The sequence below is a fragment of the Gamsiella multidivaricata genome (genome assembly GCF_025024155.1).
Source record: "Gamsiella multidivaricata strain RSA 2152 chromosome Unknown BC939scaffold_21, whole genome shotgun sequence".
NCBI lineage: Eukaryota > Fungi > Mortierellomycota > Mortierellomycetes > Mortierellales > Mortierellaceae > Gamsiella > Gamsiella multidivaricata.
In genome coordinates this window covers 262,458-277,378 of record NW_026251729.1, presented here as the reverse complement: position 1 = coordinate 277,378, position 14,921 = coordinate 262,458, and the positions used below count along the sequence as shown (strand labels likewise).

At 48.3% G+C, this 14,921-nt stretch overlaps 2 protein-coding genes, 1 non-coding gene and 1 pseudogene across 4 annotated transcripts; 2 read left to right on the top strand and 2 right to left on the bottom strand.

The window, feature by feature from the left end:
- Window positions 1-1,120: 1,120 nt before the first annotated feature.
- Window positions 1,121-1,192, bottom strand: BC939DRAFT_t79. The gene has a single exon. It is a non-coding gene; the product is annotated as a tRNA-Glu (tRNA).
- A 116-nt stretch (window positions 1,193-1,308) lies between these two features.
- On the top strand, window positions 1,309-1,381 carry BC939DRAFT_t82 (annotated as a pseudogene). The gene has a single exon. The product of its transcript is annotated as a tRNA-OTHER (tRNA).
- A 3,569-nt stretch (window positions 1,382-4,950) lies between these two features.
- On the bottom strand, window positions 4,951-6,957 carry BC939DRAFT_446766 (dehydrogenase E1 component-domain-containing protein). The gene is made up of 4 exons (XM_051555008.1): window positions 6,796-6,957; window positions 6,352-6,588; window positions 5,642-6,109; window positions 4,951-5,540 (listed from the first exon to the last, which is right to left on the bottom strand). Exons 1-4 carry the CDS (start codon window positions 6,856-6,858, stop codon window positions 5,127-5,129), a joined length of 1,182 nt encoding a protein of 393 aa, XP_051413840.1. The 5' UTR covers window positions 6,859-6,957; the 3' UTR covers window positions 4,951-5,126.
- Window positions 6,958-8,002: 1,045 nt separating this feature from the next.
- Window positions 8,003-10,429, top strand: BC939DRAFT_446763 (cell division control protein 42). The gene is made up of 5 exons (XM_051555007.1): window positions 8,003-8,150; window positions 8,446-8,462; window positions 8,857-8,913; window positions 9,621-9,693; window positions 9,801-10,429. Exons 1-5 carry the CDS (start codon window positions 8,120-8,122, stop codon window positions 10,196-10,198), a joined length of 576 nt encoding a protein of 191 aa, XP_051413839.1. The 5' UTR covers window positions 8,003-8,119; the 3' UTR covers window positions 10,199-10,429.
- The last annotated feature ends 4,492 nt before the right edge of the window (window positions 10,430-14,921 follow it).

Genomic DNA, 14,921 nt, shown 5'->3' with positions numbered 1-14,921 from the left:
CAGTAGCATTGACACAGAAGAGAATCGACACTCGAGCTTCTCCCCGCTCTGCTTTGGCACCACTCACAAATTCCTCTGTAGTGTAAGAGCGTGTGGAAAGCTCCTTAAGGTACATGTCAGTCTCATCGCAGCTGTAGATGTTGTCGGGCTCGAAGTTAGAGCATATGTTGCGGATTCCCTCCATTCTTTCTGCAATGGCGTCCTTGTCGACAGATCCCGCTTCTCCTTGGAGACTGCAGTAGGCGACACTATACTCTTGGGTCATCCTCGATCGCCACGACGCCGTGAAAGAAATTGCACGACCATGATGAATATCGTCGATGCCGCAAATGTCGTCCATCAAAATGTGAAGAACGGAATCGGCTGCAGCCTCAAGCTGGAGACCACTAACAACGCCATTGTTCTTTCGAACCTCCAGCAGCCAACTGTAGATGGTCTCATCCATGATATGTCGTAATAGGTCGACTGGACTTTTGGAAAGCGTGCACTTATTGCCTCGACCATGCGCCACATCAAACTTGATCTTGTCGAAGTCCTTGTCCCACTGTGTGATCGACATTCTGTTGATGGGGCGGTTTACATACTGATGAAAGTTGGAGGCGTTAACCTTCTTATTCGTCTTTTTCAGATAGCGAAAGATCTCGACTGCCTCCATCCTGCTCCTTAGAGAAAATCCAGCACCTCTTTCGGGTTTCGATCCGGCAGGCTTTTGAGGTTGTTGTTTGTCGATGCCAGCCCGAGCGTTGGCCAACAATGAATAGTACTCCAGCGCCTGCGCTTCCTCTGGTTGTGCAGAGGCGCCATTCTGGAGCTGGCTGAAAGTGGGCGTGATGTCTAAGAGAGGAGACTTTCGCGATCGTTTGTCGGTACTGGTACGGGTTTCGTTGTGTCTTGGCATATTGAAAGGTGAGGAAAGATAATGCTACCGCTGATGAAGATATGAGGCAATCTCTGCGAGGATATAAGGTATATCTTACGTCACATTCGATTGAATAACACCTTTAATATATTTCAATTTAATCGAAATGCTGCACTTTCACTATGAAAATTGCAGCATTCAGCAAAATGCACTGTAGGGGAGGGTTGCCAAACCTATAAAAAAGCAGCTGAAGGTAAAAAGTTCCCAATCCGGGGTTCGAACCCGGGCCGCCTCGGTGAAAGCGAGGAATCCTGACCACTGGACCAATTAGGACAATATTTCGATTTCCTGCTGCGGTCTATAGACCTACATATTCCACATATAATTATTTATCTTAATTGCATATATCTCTAATTGCACACAACCTATAATTGCACAAAGGCCCGATGGCTCAGTTAGCATACTGGTCAGGGCACCTCCCTTGTAACGCGAAGGGACCAGGTTCGAGCCCTGGTTAAAGCACAGTAATATGTGCTACGCATAGAAATTTATTTGGAGCATGAGTCGGGCGTACTACCCCACTTCAGTTATGTGGGTTTCCTTTCCCCGGCGACCCCCACATTGAGTGGCACTACCCCATGTAATCGTTGTGGGTTTCCTTTCCCCTTCCTTAACGCTTGACAAAATGCTCAGAATAAATTTCGCCCTTGCGCTAGCCTCCGGACTTCGAGAGGCGCTGGTTCAGAACTTCCCAGCTATACACCAGGGTGTACAAGTTATTCCACTGCACTGGCAGCATGCGTCTTAGCTACCCCTGCCGGGGTTACAGGTATAAGTTCAAAAGTGAGTAGGCCCACTTTATAATAGGCTAATCTGAGCTCACATCCAGTGACCTCAGGTGGAGGAAAGACGGGACGAGGAGGAGGAGGAAATGTTACAATAGTAGAGGAGTCGGCTCGCAAGCCAGTAGAACGGATTCCGTGCTCTCAAGAAACCAAGACCATCTCCCAGATGTACAGGTTGCAATTGGAGAGATGGTCTTGGCAGATTTGCAGGTGAGGAGCCTGCCAGCTAGCCGAGCGGATCGCAGGAGAAAGACCTCGGGACGCTTAGGGAGGTTACAGTGAAGTTGTTGGAGATGGTGCGACTGCCACACTAGAAGATTTAGGGCCAGATAGACACAAGTCTCAGAGACTATTCACTAGGAAACCAGCACTGATTGTTCTCTCTCGGAGGCCATGTTGAATAAAAAAAATAAAAAAACCTATAATTGCACACCCTCCTTATCTGCACGACTGTCCCGGTTCAAGATTTGTACCACGGACTGACACCAGCGGCTCTCGCCAAGGACTGGGAGAGCCTATTCAAGACGACCACCTCGATCGCGAGGTACATGGTCGGCCGATTCGTCAAGGCCATCGAGGAATTCGGACGGACAGAAATCTGGAACAAAAGATGCAAAGTCACCGTCGACTGGGAAAGAGAAAATGGGATCACTACCATGAGCAAACGCGCCCGGGGACGCAACTGTGTTGGAGAGCACAGACGTAGTGGTAGTGGTTTTGTTGGATCCTCCAGGAGACAACGACGTGCATTGGATGTGAAAGAGATCGAGGAACGAGCGGACAAGCGAGTGCTGCAAAGCTGCATGCAGCAGGTGGAGCTAAACGTGATGGAACGCACCGGCAACTGTAAATTTTTGATGATTGAGGAACGCGGCTAAAGGATGACCTTCGCGCACAACAGGCCAAGTAGGGAGCAGGGCTCAGTCACCGACCCCAGGCGGGGTCGAGTTACCACTCATGCTGACTGGGATTGTGAAGGGGATTGGAGCTGCGAGTGACCAGCAGCGGTGCGGCAAAAGCCGTTTATTAGAATATTGAGCACCCTTTACTATGCCTCTAGCAATAGGGTTCCCTAGTCTAGAGTCCCTCACTAATAAATCCCACATATCCTCGTGGGTTCTAGTTATCAAAAAAAAAAAAACTTATCTGCACGACTGTCCCTTTCCAAGCCCTTCACTGCGACTTGTCCCAACTTCTCGGCAACAGGAACGAAGGCTATCTGGGAGTCAATGCAGTGGATTCAGGGGACGGCGGAAAGACGAGGGACATATCGGGTTGCGGAAGGAGAGGAGCCGGAGAGTGAGGCAGATTGGGAGGTCAAGGACTTATACCGAGGTTTGGTGCCAATGAGACTCATTGAGACCTGGAAGCAGTTATTTACCACCACCAAGTGGATTGCGACGATCATGGTGACAAAGTTCGTGAGCAGGATCGAAGAATTTGGCAGGACCAAGATATGGAACAAACGATGCGAGGACACTGTCGCCTGGGAAAAGTCAGTTGGAATCACCTTCATGAGCAAACGCGCCGGAGGACGCAACGGTGATCGGGGACACCAACGTAGTGTTGGTGATTTCTCTGATTTGAAAGGGAGACGGTTACTTGCAACGGAGATCCAGGAAGGTAGACGGGCCGCGGATTATAGGGTGCTACAGCATTGCTTGGGGCGAGGGAAGTTGGACATAATGGAGGGGTTATTCGGTTTAAAAACAACTTTATTAACATTGGATCTGGATTAGGAGACGTGTATCGCGCAACAGGTCACGCAGGAGTTAGGTTAGGCTAGCTATGCGACATGGGTTATGAATTTGACGCCTCAAGCCAACATAGTTGGTAGGGGATGCGGCTCTGCCGTGCATGGAAGGCATCTATGGCTTCAAGGCCTTTGCGGACCATTCAAGGCCTTTGCGGACCATTCAAGGCCTTTGCGGACCATGCGTTGCGTGCTCATGGGGATTTATGTTAATAAAAAAAAAAAAAAAAAAAAAAAAAATCTGCACGACTGTCCCTTTTACCACTGCGGCTTTTTGCATTATTTTTGTCTGAGCTGCGCCCAAACCCGACCGGCACACAACACTCCATCTACATCTACCCTTGAGGATTAGTCAGCGCGGCGCCGATCCGGGCCTCGCTTCTGTATATAAACGCGAAGGATACCATGAATAATAAAGCGGTTCCGAACACCCAGAGAAAGATATAGTACCCTTTGGCAACTTGACTGAAGTGTATTCCACTTGCCCTTTTCCCTTCCACCCGATCCCTATCTACCTATCTAATTACATTACACACACACACACACACACACACACACACACACCCCTCCCTCCGCCTATCCACCTTGCACTTACCTTACCCTCCCTTGCCTTCCCCTACAAGTCTACCCTACCTTGCTCCGGCCCCGATTCCCTGTAACATTCCATGCTCTCATTCTGATAGGATGATGATAGGATATATTTTGTATATCATGAAAATAACAAAAACGGGATTTTAAGGGTTTCTAGGCCCTCCCTGGGGCCCCAAGAGCCCGAAAATAATCCTCAGAGGTCTCTGGAGCCAATGGATTTATTTTTTGTGGTTGCTATTGCGTGGGTTCTTTAAATAACGCTCTAGAAAATGAAAAATAAAAAATAAAAAATAAAATACAGGCCAAGGGTTATAGCAGAGGGTATTGAACAAAACACCCGCTGCGCCGGACTGAGGTCTGGAACAGAAGATGCAAAGTCACCGTCGACTGGAAACGTGAACATGGGATCACTGCTGTGAGCAAACGCGCCCGGGGACGCAACTGGGTTGGAGAGCACAGACGTAGCGGCAATGATTTTATGGGATCTACCCTTAGGCAACGACAGGCACCCGATGTTAAAGAGATCAATGACGCCACGGATGAACGAGTGCAGGGGTACTACCTGGGACAGCTGAGACTCGATGTGATGGGGCCACTGGGAGGATGTCAATTTCTTAAAATGTCAGAGGACCATGGCTAAAGGATGACTTTCACGCACAACAGGCCACATAGAGAGCAGGAGCTATCGGTTCACCACTCATGTGGTCATTGAATATGAAATATGGCTCCGTTGTGACATAGTCGGAGTGGGCAGCTTGCTGTTTGTTTTCCGTCACACCTGCAGGTTTTCTTCAGACCGCAGTTAATAAATCCCATGCCTTTGAGGGTTGTCGTTAAAAAAAAAAAAAAAAAAAAAAAAAAACGCGAAGCAGATATTTAGCTTGGTACAGTATTTAGTGCGACTGACGAATAATGATTTGAGTTTTATGTAACCTGGTTGTGGATAAGTAGTACAATGTATATTCGAGAGGATGGATGTGTGTGTATGTTCATGATGGCTCTGTCTGGAATGATGCTTTGCGAGTCATGGGTGTCGAATCGACACAGAAAAATCTATGCATCGAAATCCTTGGTGTGCTCATTTGTAGCGGTGAATAACCTCAGGCTCGCGTCCGCGGAGGAAGGGGACCTCGGTGCCCTTGACATAAACATGCTCCCAGAATGAGTCCAAGTCCGGCTCCGGATCTGCCTTGGCCTGCTCAGTAGCCTTGTCGACCTCTGCACGGGCTGCTTTGTCGATAGCCTTGCAATCGTCCTCAGTGACAATTTTGTGTTCTAGCAAAAGCTGCTTCAGACCTGTGATAGCATCATGCTCTGCGCGCACTTGCTGAATTTCCTCACGCTTTCGATAGGTCGTTCCTGGATCGGACATGGAATGACCGCTATAGCGGTAGGTTTCCGTCTCGAGTACCAAGGGGCCCTTTCCTGAAACTGCCCACTCTCGGGCATGAGCCACCGCCTGGTGGACAGCAAGCACGTTCATTCCGTCCACCTAAAATTCATGAAGGGTGAAGGAGCGATTCTTCCTACTGTTAGTTCATAAAATAAACTTCTCTTTCCCCCCACTACAATTGAGACTTTAATTTTTTGTACCTTGATGCCTGGAATGTACTCAGCGCGCTTATAGTATTCCGTACTGGCAGAAGACCTCTCCGCCGATGTACCCATTCCATACTGATTGTTTTCGCAAACAAAAACACAGGGCAGATCCCAAAGCTTGGCCATGTTGAACGACTCAAAGACCTGACCCTGATTGGCTGCTCCGTCACCATAGAATGTAAATACAGCGCCCTTTTTTTCGAGATACTTCTGAGCAAAGGCCAGTCCTGTGCCCAACGGAACCTGTGCACCGACGATACCGTTGCCTCCCTGGAATCTGGGAGTGAACATGTGCATGGAGCCGCCTTTGCCCTTAGACATGCCCGTCTTGCGTCCGAGGACTTCTGCAAGGATTGAATGAATACTGCCACCCATCATGTATGTGAATCCATGGGCCCGGTATGCGGTAATCACCTTATCGTCTGGTGATAACGCAGATTCCAATCCTACTCCTACGGCCTCCTATGCGCGATTTTGCATTTTGTCAAAGAGTCAATCGTCAGTCCTTGGAGTTCTTTATCTCCTCAACTCACGTGGGATGAAGGATTGAAGATGTCAGGTAGCAGGATGATATAATAATAGTTACAGATCATAAAATCATAATGATGTCTGTTCGCATGTAAAATAGTAAATTTCTGGTCTGAAACAGCACGAATGTAGACTCAGTGCGGGCGAAGGAGATGGAGGTAAAGTCGTCGTCTTACCTGACCAGTGCAGAGATGGCAGAACCCACGGATGAGTCCTGACTTGTAGAGGCCATCTGCTGTTGTCTCCATTCGCCGCATGATGACCATGCTCTTGTACATGTGGAGGAGATCATCCTTCTTAACAGTGACCTTCAAGGACGGCGCCTCGCAGTTGTAGGTCTTGAAAGAGTCCTTTGGGAGATTGACGGTGATAGTGCGTGCAACAGCAGACGAGGCAAAGTGCCGAGCTGGTTGCTATGATTGACGTGTGACAAATATACATTTATTATCAAGCTGATCAAAAACGCTACAAGATCGACACTATGTGAACATGGGAGGGGAACCATCTCTACACTTGGATGCAAGCATATAAGCAAGTACAGCGTGTGCAGCTGAAGAGACCCTTGTCGCTAAGTATCGATTTTTAGCTTGATAATACAGACAGGTGGACGTTACACGTACCAGTTGTGCGATATGTTTTGCAGCAGAGACCCTCAGGAAGGCATGTCGTGGTGAAGAGAGCATGGTATTGAGAATGTTAGTGAAGAGTGGAGAGTGAAGAACGAAATGAAGGAAAGATTGAGTTGAGGAATGGGGAAAGAGGAAGGAGGATATTTGTAGTCGCATTCTTTTGTCATAATGATCCCGCTCATGCTATAGACTACTTTATGCTATGGCTTCAAAGCGTTTGGCAGGACGGCCCTGACTCCGCAGTCCTGTAGCACCAGCGTCGGATTGTGCTGTGCTGAGCTGTGTTATGCTGTCGAGAAGAACGTCTGCAGCCCCCATACTCTCAAAGTCAACCACTGCTGCAAGGACTTCGCCCACTCCCATCCTCTGAGAGCACTCTCCACTGATAGCGTCCAAACAAAAAAAGGATGCTGCTATTCCAGGAGACAAGACGACAGGTGAACTGCATACTGCATGCCAGCAAAAGCACCTCCAGGGTACTCCTTTGGCATATCCATTTGTTGATACAGGGACCTGTTTTGCGAGTGTATTTGTGCCTGTTTCTGTCTGCTCTTTTACTTGTTTGCTTGTGCCTTGTTGAGATGGCTACGGTCCCCTTGCTTCGAACAAGGACAAGAAGGAGAAGGGCCAGACAGACACACAAAGGGACATAGAAGGGGATAACAAGGACAGGGCCTATTAGCTAACCGGCCAATTGGTGACCAACGACAACGGAGCCCTCCAGAAGAAAGGGATGCACATACACACTCATAACGGATAAATTGAACGATGGGTACCACAGCAACCATGGTGCAGCCCTTTTGTGGCCCTTGTTTACATGCATGGGTCCCATTGCGAGTTACAAATCAAATCGATATCAACAGATTTCATTTTATGCTGGGTTGATGACAGACATGGGCCCCCTCTTTTTTTATGTCTCTGCAGCAGCTGACAGACAGACAGACAGATAGACAGACTAGACACACATGCACATGCAACAGGCCGTGTATCACAGCTGGTAAGCACAATGTATAGAAAGGCCCCACTCCTTAGTTCGTTAGCTATGCTAGAGCATGAAAGTGCCGATGGCCCCACTGGGCCACTGGGCTGTTTTCCTTCCAGCGTGGTACACAGCGTGGTGGCAGGCAGCGATGTGCGCAACCCATGCAATTTTCTAACCTTCCCTGCGGCCCTTTTTTTTTTTGTGTCTTTCTCCTCTTGTCCTGTCGTCTCTCTCATCCGCTCATCCCACACCTTTTCCTTTTCATCCCTCCCGTTCCCATACTCTTCCTTCTCTCTTCCTCCTTCTCCTCTTCTTCGTTTTAACAGATTCAACATGCAGACCATAAAGTGCGTTGTCGTTGGAGGCAAGTATTCACCCCATCACCACCACCACCACCACCACCACCACCCTTCATATATAGAATCAACCTTTTGAACAGGGACCAAAGGGCTCTCTCTCTCTCTCTCTCTCTCTCTCTCTGTCTTCGCACCCAGTACTCAAAAAACGAGTCCTACGAGTCCTCTTGCTATGAAAACACTATAAAAACCTACGGCACCATGACCACACACCCTGGGCTGACATCGTCCATTACAAACACTCGACTTGTTTTTTTATCGCGCCTTATTAATCCTATCTCTATTATACTATCTGACCTATAGATGGTGCCGTCGGAAAGGTATCATACCCTACACCTGGACTCTTAGATTCACACCTGTATTCACTCACCTACGCAGTCGGCCATCCACACGCGACCTGGGTGTCTTAGGGCAAACCACCACAAGGCTCACTTGGAAATCAACACTGGACACAAAGGACCTCAGGACCTGGCTGTGAATTCCGGAATCAACCCAGACCAGGAGGGATTGGAAAAAAGAAAGGACGCGTGCACATCAACGTGGTCTGCAATATGACCAACGGTTCTGGTTCCATGCTGGTCCCGATCTCGGCAGACCCTTTCGACAGTGGCCTTGTGCACAGAAAGCGCAAAGAAGCAAGATTACCACCGTGGGCGACTGATTCATTCTAACGCGACATCCTCCATCCTTTACCACTTGTCCTCTGCTGCATAGACCTGCCTGCTCATCTCGTACACCACCAACAAGTTCCCCTCTGAATATGTCCCTACTGTAAGTTACTTCGACCTACATCCTATCTCTTTTCCCATCTTATCACGCCGCTTTCTTGGCTATCCACACTTTTTCCATTGGCATATCTCTTTTTTTTTCTTCCACGCTGCGGCAGCAAAACATGACCTGAGGTCGGGTCTTTGTCAACTGGCTGTTGTCGACGTGGTGGATTTGCGGCATCATGACGCTGATGCGACTTTTTTTTTTCTTTTTTTTGTTGTTGTTGTTGCGCAAACCCCCTCTTTTTAATTGCCGTGGCCAACTTGGCTACTGGTTGGCCCATTATCACCAATCATACCATTACCCCGCCCGACCCCGCCCTTTCTTATACCTTACCATGCCTCTGCTCTCTCTGCATGTATGTGTGTCTACAGGTCCATGTACCTCTAGTGAAGACCCGTATTCCAAAATTGGATTACACATCCTATGGTGCTTATCATCCGATGAGCATAATTTGTCTCTTCAATGTGCACTGAACTATGTACAGACGGGAGGATATACGAGTCAGTTGTTTGCTCTTGTTCATGTTCAGAGCTGCTCTCACGTCTTATTCTCTCTTTCACTATCACATTCAATTGATGGCGCGTACAATACCGCTTTGTCCTAATTTACTTATGGCTCTCGGCATATTTTTTTTGTTTCTATTGTTTTGTTTGCAATGGTGGCTAACAACTAGCTTGCATTTTTTTTTTTAATACCGCGTCTAGGTCTTTGACAACTATGCTGTCACGGTCATGATTGGCGATGAGCCCTATACTCTTGGACTCTTTGATACAGCCGGTAAGCTGATCTTTATCCATGTTCGCTCAAAGAGAATGTTCTATGCATCATCATTTACCATATCACTCACTCACACAACAAACAACAAACAAATGAAACGAAAATAGGTCAGGAGGATTACGATCGTCTTCGCCCATTGTCGTATCCGCAGACGGATGTTTTCCTCGTTTGCTTCTCTGTCACCTCGCCAGCATCGTTTGAGAACGTGAGGGAAAAGTGGCTGCCCGAGGTTCACCACCATTGCCCTGGTGTTCCCTGCCTTATTGTCGGAACGCAGGTCGATTTGCGCGATGATGCTGCGGTCGTAGAAAAGCTGTCGCGTCAGAAGCAGAGACCTATCTCGGCCGAGAACGGCGAGCGTTTGTGCCGTGAGCAGAACGCCGTTAAATACGTCGAGTGCTCAGCCTTAACGCAGAAGGGCTTGAAGAACGTCTTTGACGAGGCAATTGTTGCAGCATTGGAGCCCCAGGTTGTCAAGAAGAAGAGCAAGTGCTTGGTTCTTTAAGAAAGGAAAAGCGCCAAGGGAAGGCAGGATTGGAGAAGCACAGGACAGAGGCTGGACCCGAAAGGCCTTTTTCACAGGAGTTCTATACACTCTCTCTTTTTGTTTTCAATCGACCTTTGACGGGACGCAGATTGTTTTAATAGAGACGACCGATGGACGATTTCGGACCAAAGGAAGCAAAGCAGACAAGTAATTTTTCAAATAAACAGAAATATTTTTTTTCACATCAAATGAACGTGGACAGAATACGCCCAGACACCGACGCATATCAATGCATAGCAGCGTATATTGACGCATATCAATGCATTTCACGAACAAGGGCATTGAGCAATTGCAGGAGCGGGTGCAATAGGGGGTTTCAAACTCAGTAATTTTGATGCGTATTTCCAAATGCGTGCGACAGAAATACGCCAGCCCGAGGGCAGGTGTGTAACGAAATGCGTATAAAAATGCGTACGTGCAGAAAAACTGAAAACACTGATTTTGATGTGTGTTTCCAAATGCGTACGACAGAAATACGCCAGCACGAGGGCGGCTCAAGTCTACTAGTACCGTAGAGCATCCCAGTTGGATGGAGCGTGACTTGATAGAGCTCACCGAGGACATTGACAAGTTCAGTCTCAACGGAGGGAACAGTGTGAGCAGGCCTCAGCACAAGTCAAAATACGTTCATTTTATAGTCATGTTCGTTTGCAGCAACCACGGAATCTTGCTTTGTGAAATCCGACCTGTGTTTGCTGATGTACTCGAAGGAATAGTTGCCATCCAGAAGTGCAGTCAGCGAGCTCTTGAGGTTCATAATGCACTCAAAGTATTTGACCTTCGCCGTTGGCGGGGTCCGACACTGTGGGGACCCGTGCTGGTGATTTCTTTCTCGTATCTGCCAATCAGCTCAACGGCTTCCTTTTTTAGGAACGGCAGTTCCTCCTTGATGTCCGTGCTGGGTGAGGAAGCGGCGAGCACTCGGAGGGAAGAATCAATTGGGGTTTGTGAGATAACGCCAGGATCGATATGGTAGTCACACCGGCAAAGCTTTTTAAACGCGCCACCAACAGAGACATCAGAAATGTGAAGCTCTGAACCCATCCCCCTTTGTTCAATTTTTCACTGCAGAGGGGCTGGGACAAAATCTTTCACTTTCTTATGGGGTCACCCTTTAGTCCATTTTGCCCAAAAAAGGAAAGTGCTCGGTGGTTTTTTGTTCACGTGATCGTACGCGGGCTGCCCAAGCTTATTTCTTGCATCCTCTTCCTTCATGTCTCCTGTTACAGTGACAATCCACCTGATGAAGAGACCCGGCGCACGCCTCGCAAGTGCCTTCCCAAAACTCCCAACACTCCTGGAACCCTCCGCAGGACTTACAAAGCAAGGACACATTTTGTTACAGGAGTTGGGAGTTTGTAGCTGTTGGGGTTGTCACCCTTCCTGACGTCCTGACCCTCAATACTGTATAGCGCAATGACATACCCACAGGTCTGATCTCCTTCAGCGCCAATATTCCCGTCGCGTCGTCCTTAGGAGGGAGTAATCCAGTGAGTACATACCGATGATTGGCATGACAACAGTCACTCATTTCCAAGCACAATCCTAACGAACTTCTTGTCCTTTTATGTTTTTCTCTCTATAGGATACTCCGCAAGGAGCTACTGAAGCCCCGCCCGTCCTGACTGGAGCGTGTTCCACTCCAGCGGCATCAATCTCCTTGCAGCTCGCCATGGCGTTCACCGCTGCAGAAGAATCGTTCGCAGTCAACATGGCCAAATCACCCTTGGACCAAGGCATAAGTATTCGCGCGTTCAAAGAAATTGTGCCTGCAGCTTTAGCTTCGCCATCTGCCAAACGTGTAGGTTGTCAAGCGTTACTTGTGGACAAAGATCAGACCTATTAATGCAATATGCGTTTTGCTAAATGTATTGCTCAAAACAGTTGGCCAATATTAGGGCAACCGAGATGGAGCGACAGCGACTTGCCTTGGAGGTATGAGACATACTGTTTTAAATGTTTATGCTCTCTGGCGAGAACCTGATATGGTCAAGAACTCATCATTCATTATACATCCTATTGTTTACTTAGATGGTCAGCTCTTCTTCGACGGAGAGCCAAGGATCTGACCCAACGAGCCAAGGATCTGACTCAACGAGCCAAGGATCTGACCCAACTGTGCTGATCTCAGCTTCCAGTGGCAAAACACGTGTAAGCAGCCAACTTGAATTTTAAAATGCATTGACTTTGATGAAAATGAAACGAGCTACAGTATTCAGTGCCTTAGCTTCTAACAGATGGATGTATAATTTTCAGTCCTCCATGTCAGACAAACTTTGTACGGTTCTAGAATGTATTAAAGCAGTGGATTTGTCCCTGCCTAGATTCCTTGTTGAGTTGTTCAAGTCTGACGACAAGACAGCTACTGACTACACCAATCCGTTCTACGAGGCACATGGTCCACGGCGACTTATACAGATCTGGGACGAGCAGCTCCGACACGACAAAAGGCATGAGCGGTGGGACGAATCGTTTGTCAACAGTGCCGTCGATGTCGTCGTCGACCGCACTCTCAGGCATCTGGGTGACAATGATGTCAAAAAAGAATGGCGGCTTCCACATACCGATGTCACAGAGGAGAAGATCGCCGGCTACTTGCTTGACGACTTTGGTTTCCTCAATCGCTACGCTGCTGGCACGGCAGATGACAAGAATGATGGAATGGTGGAGGACAAGGCACATATGGATGGAGGTCCCAACACCAGTGGCAAAGGCGGTGGCGCAAAGTACCTGACGCGTTTCTTGAAGGGCGTGCTCAAAGAGGATGTACCTGTCCAAAATCTCACAAAAAGAGCACTGAGGCGTCACCGTGCTCGGAAGCCATCATCAGTCCGCGGCTGCATTTCAGCAATGCTGCTCTTTATGTCGTCACAAAAAGCCAGTGCTTTCCAGACAATCCTTGGCATTTTTCTGCACTGCACTGGGTGTCCGAGGAGAGTTCTTGAGGTCCTTTCTGGCCTTGGGCTTTCGATCTCGTACAATCAAGTTCGCAATTGCCTCAAGTCGCTGACCAGGGATGCGTGCAGGCGTGTAATACAGGCAGTCAAGGAGAACGACTTTTATGTCGTTTACGATAATATCAATATCGCCGCTAAGCACCATCATCAGCGCGTCAACAAACGGGATATTTTCGACAATGGCACTGCTGCCACCATCATCCTTTTACCCTCAGAAAAGAGCAAGCCCGCACCTACTCTTTTTCGTCCAGTGGAGGAGAGGCCGGAGGCAGATGCCAACCTTTTTTTCCCCAACAACGGCGACCTTGAGGTTTTTGTAAATGCTTGCCAATCGCATGTTTCGGACTCCATTGTGCGCTCGTTACCGGAAGGATCAACAACATCCGTCATTCTTGTTGTTCCTGTCGAGCAACTTGACCTCACCAAGAGTACTGTTTTCCCACTTCCAGTCATGAAGCTAGACGAGTCTACCATTGCAGGAAACCTGTCAGTGTTGCAGAGGATTACGGAGGTCGGTCTCAATTTACCAAAAGCCTGGTTTGCCGATCCCAAGAACACAATTTTCGCTGGGGATCAAATGACAGTGTCAAGGCTGCTGACGCTCAAGGTCCACCGGTGCTTCGATCCTGATCCCTACCATAGCCTGTCGTGGGTACGTGAAAGTCAAAGTTAATAAAGAGTGATGTGAGGCGGAAAGAAGGTGCTTGATTGTTACACAGGAGCATAGCCCTGTATATACATTCCTTGACAACTAAAAGTATCCCTCAAACTTGACAGGTACATCCTGTTCTCCAACTTTTTCATTTGGAGATGAATTTGTGTGGTACCATTTGGAGGACTCACCTTGGCTCCAAAGAGTTTCCTGGGACCCTGGCATCGATTGCATGTCTGCTGAACCGTAAGGGCCTAAGCAGGGACAAGATCATCTTTCACGCCACCGATGAGCTCTTGCGGGTAGTCTTTGATGCGAAGGTGCAGTTGCTCTATCAGTCTTTGCGGGATCGTGGTGTATCAAAGGAGCTTTCTGTTCAGAGCATTACAGAAAGCATCACCAAGTCATATTGCTCTCAGCCTTCGCCTTTGCTCCTTGGCCTTCCCTGTACTACCGCCAATACCAACGCTCTTCTTTTCCTGCGCGATGTAGCCGTCTACATTGAGCTTGGCGCGGCCATCAAAGCTGGCGATATTGGCCGCATCAAGCATTTGCTGCCATTCATCGTTATAATGATGCATGGGGGTGGCAACACCAATTATGCCCTAGAGCTTTTACGCCTCCTCTATGGCATTCGCTATCTTTGGACAGATGAATGGGCGAGAAGGGTCCTGTCAAGTATGCTTGTGAACCCGAAAGGCGTCGCTGGTGGATGGATGGCAACGGACATGATGCAGGAAAACCACAACTATCTCATCAAAGCCATTTTTTCAGCCAAAGGCTCGAACATGAGCTGGGAATACCTCCAGGACGCCATTTCCACCAACATCAAAACCTTTCAGGTCATTTCACGGATGTTCGAACGAGAGGTCGGCATTCGTTCCAACAGCACTAGACACAAAAAGCCGTCGACTGCATTGGATATTTCGAGGATCCAGGAGAACTTCCAAGGCTGTGGCATTTTATGGACTTCCGGCGAGTGCGAACAAGGACCACCGGTGGTTGATCTTCAGCGTGTTGGCGAAGAGAAGATGGTCGGAGGCGCGATAGGAAGATTTTTTGATAATCATAC

What these genes read in the sequence shown, in the direction of transcription:
- BC939DRAFT_446766 (XM_051555008.1), bottom strand. Translation starts at nt 6,858, where the DNA reads ATGCTCTCTTCACCACGACATGCCTTCCTGAGGGTCTCTGCTGCAAAA. An exon ending in CAAAACATATCGCACAACTG is followed by an intron (nt 6,589 to 6,795) that starts GTACGTGTAACG and finishes CGTCAATCATAG; the next exon opens with CAACCAGCTCGGCACTTTGC. An exon ending in AGTACATTCCAGGCATCAAG is followed by an intron (nt 5,541 to 5,641) that starts GTACAAAAAATT and finishes CATGAATTTTAG; the next exon opens with GTGGACGGAATGAACGTGCT.
- BC939DRAFT_446763 (XM_051555007.1), top strand. Translation starts at nt 8,120, where the DNA reads ATGCAGACCATAAAGTGCGTTGTCGTTGGAG. An exon ending in CCTCTGAATATGTCCCTACT is followed by an intron (nt 8,914 to 9,620) that starts GTAAGTTACTTC and finishes TACCGCGTCTAG; the next exon opens with GTCTTTGACAACTATGCTGT. An exon ending in TGGACTCTTTGATACAGCCG is followed by an intron (nt 9,694 to 9,800) that starts GTAAGCTGATCT and finishes AAACGAAAATAG; the next exon opens with GTCAGGAGGATTACGATCGT.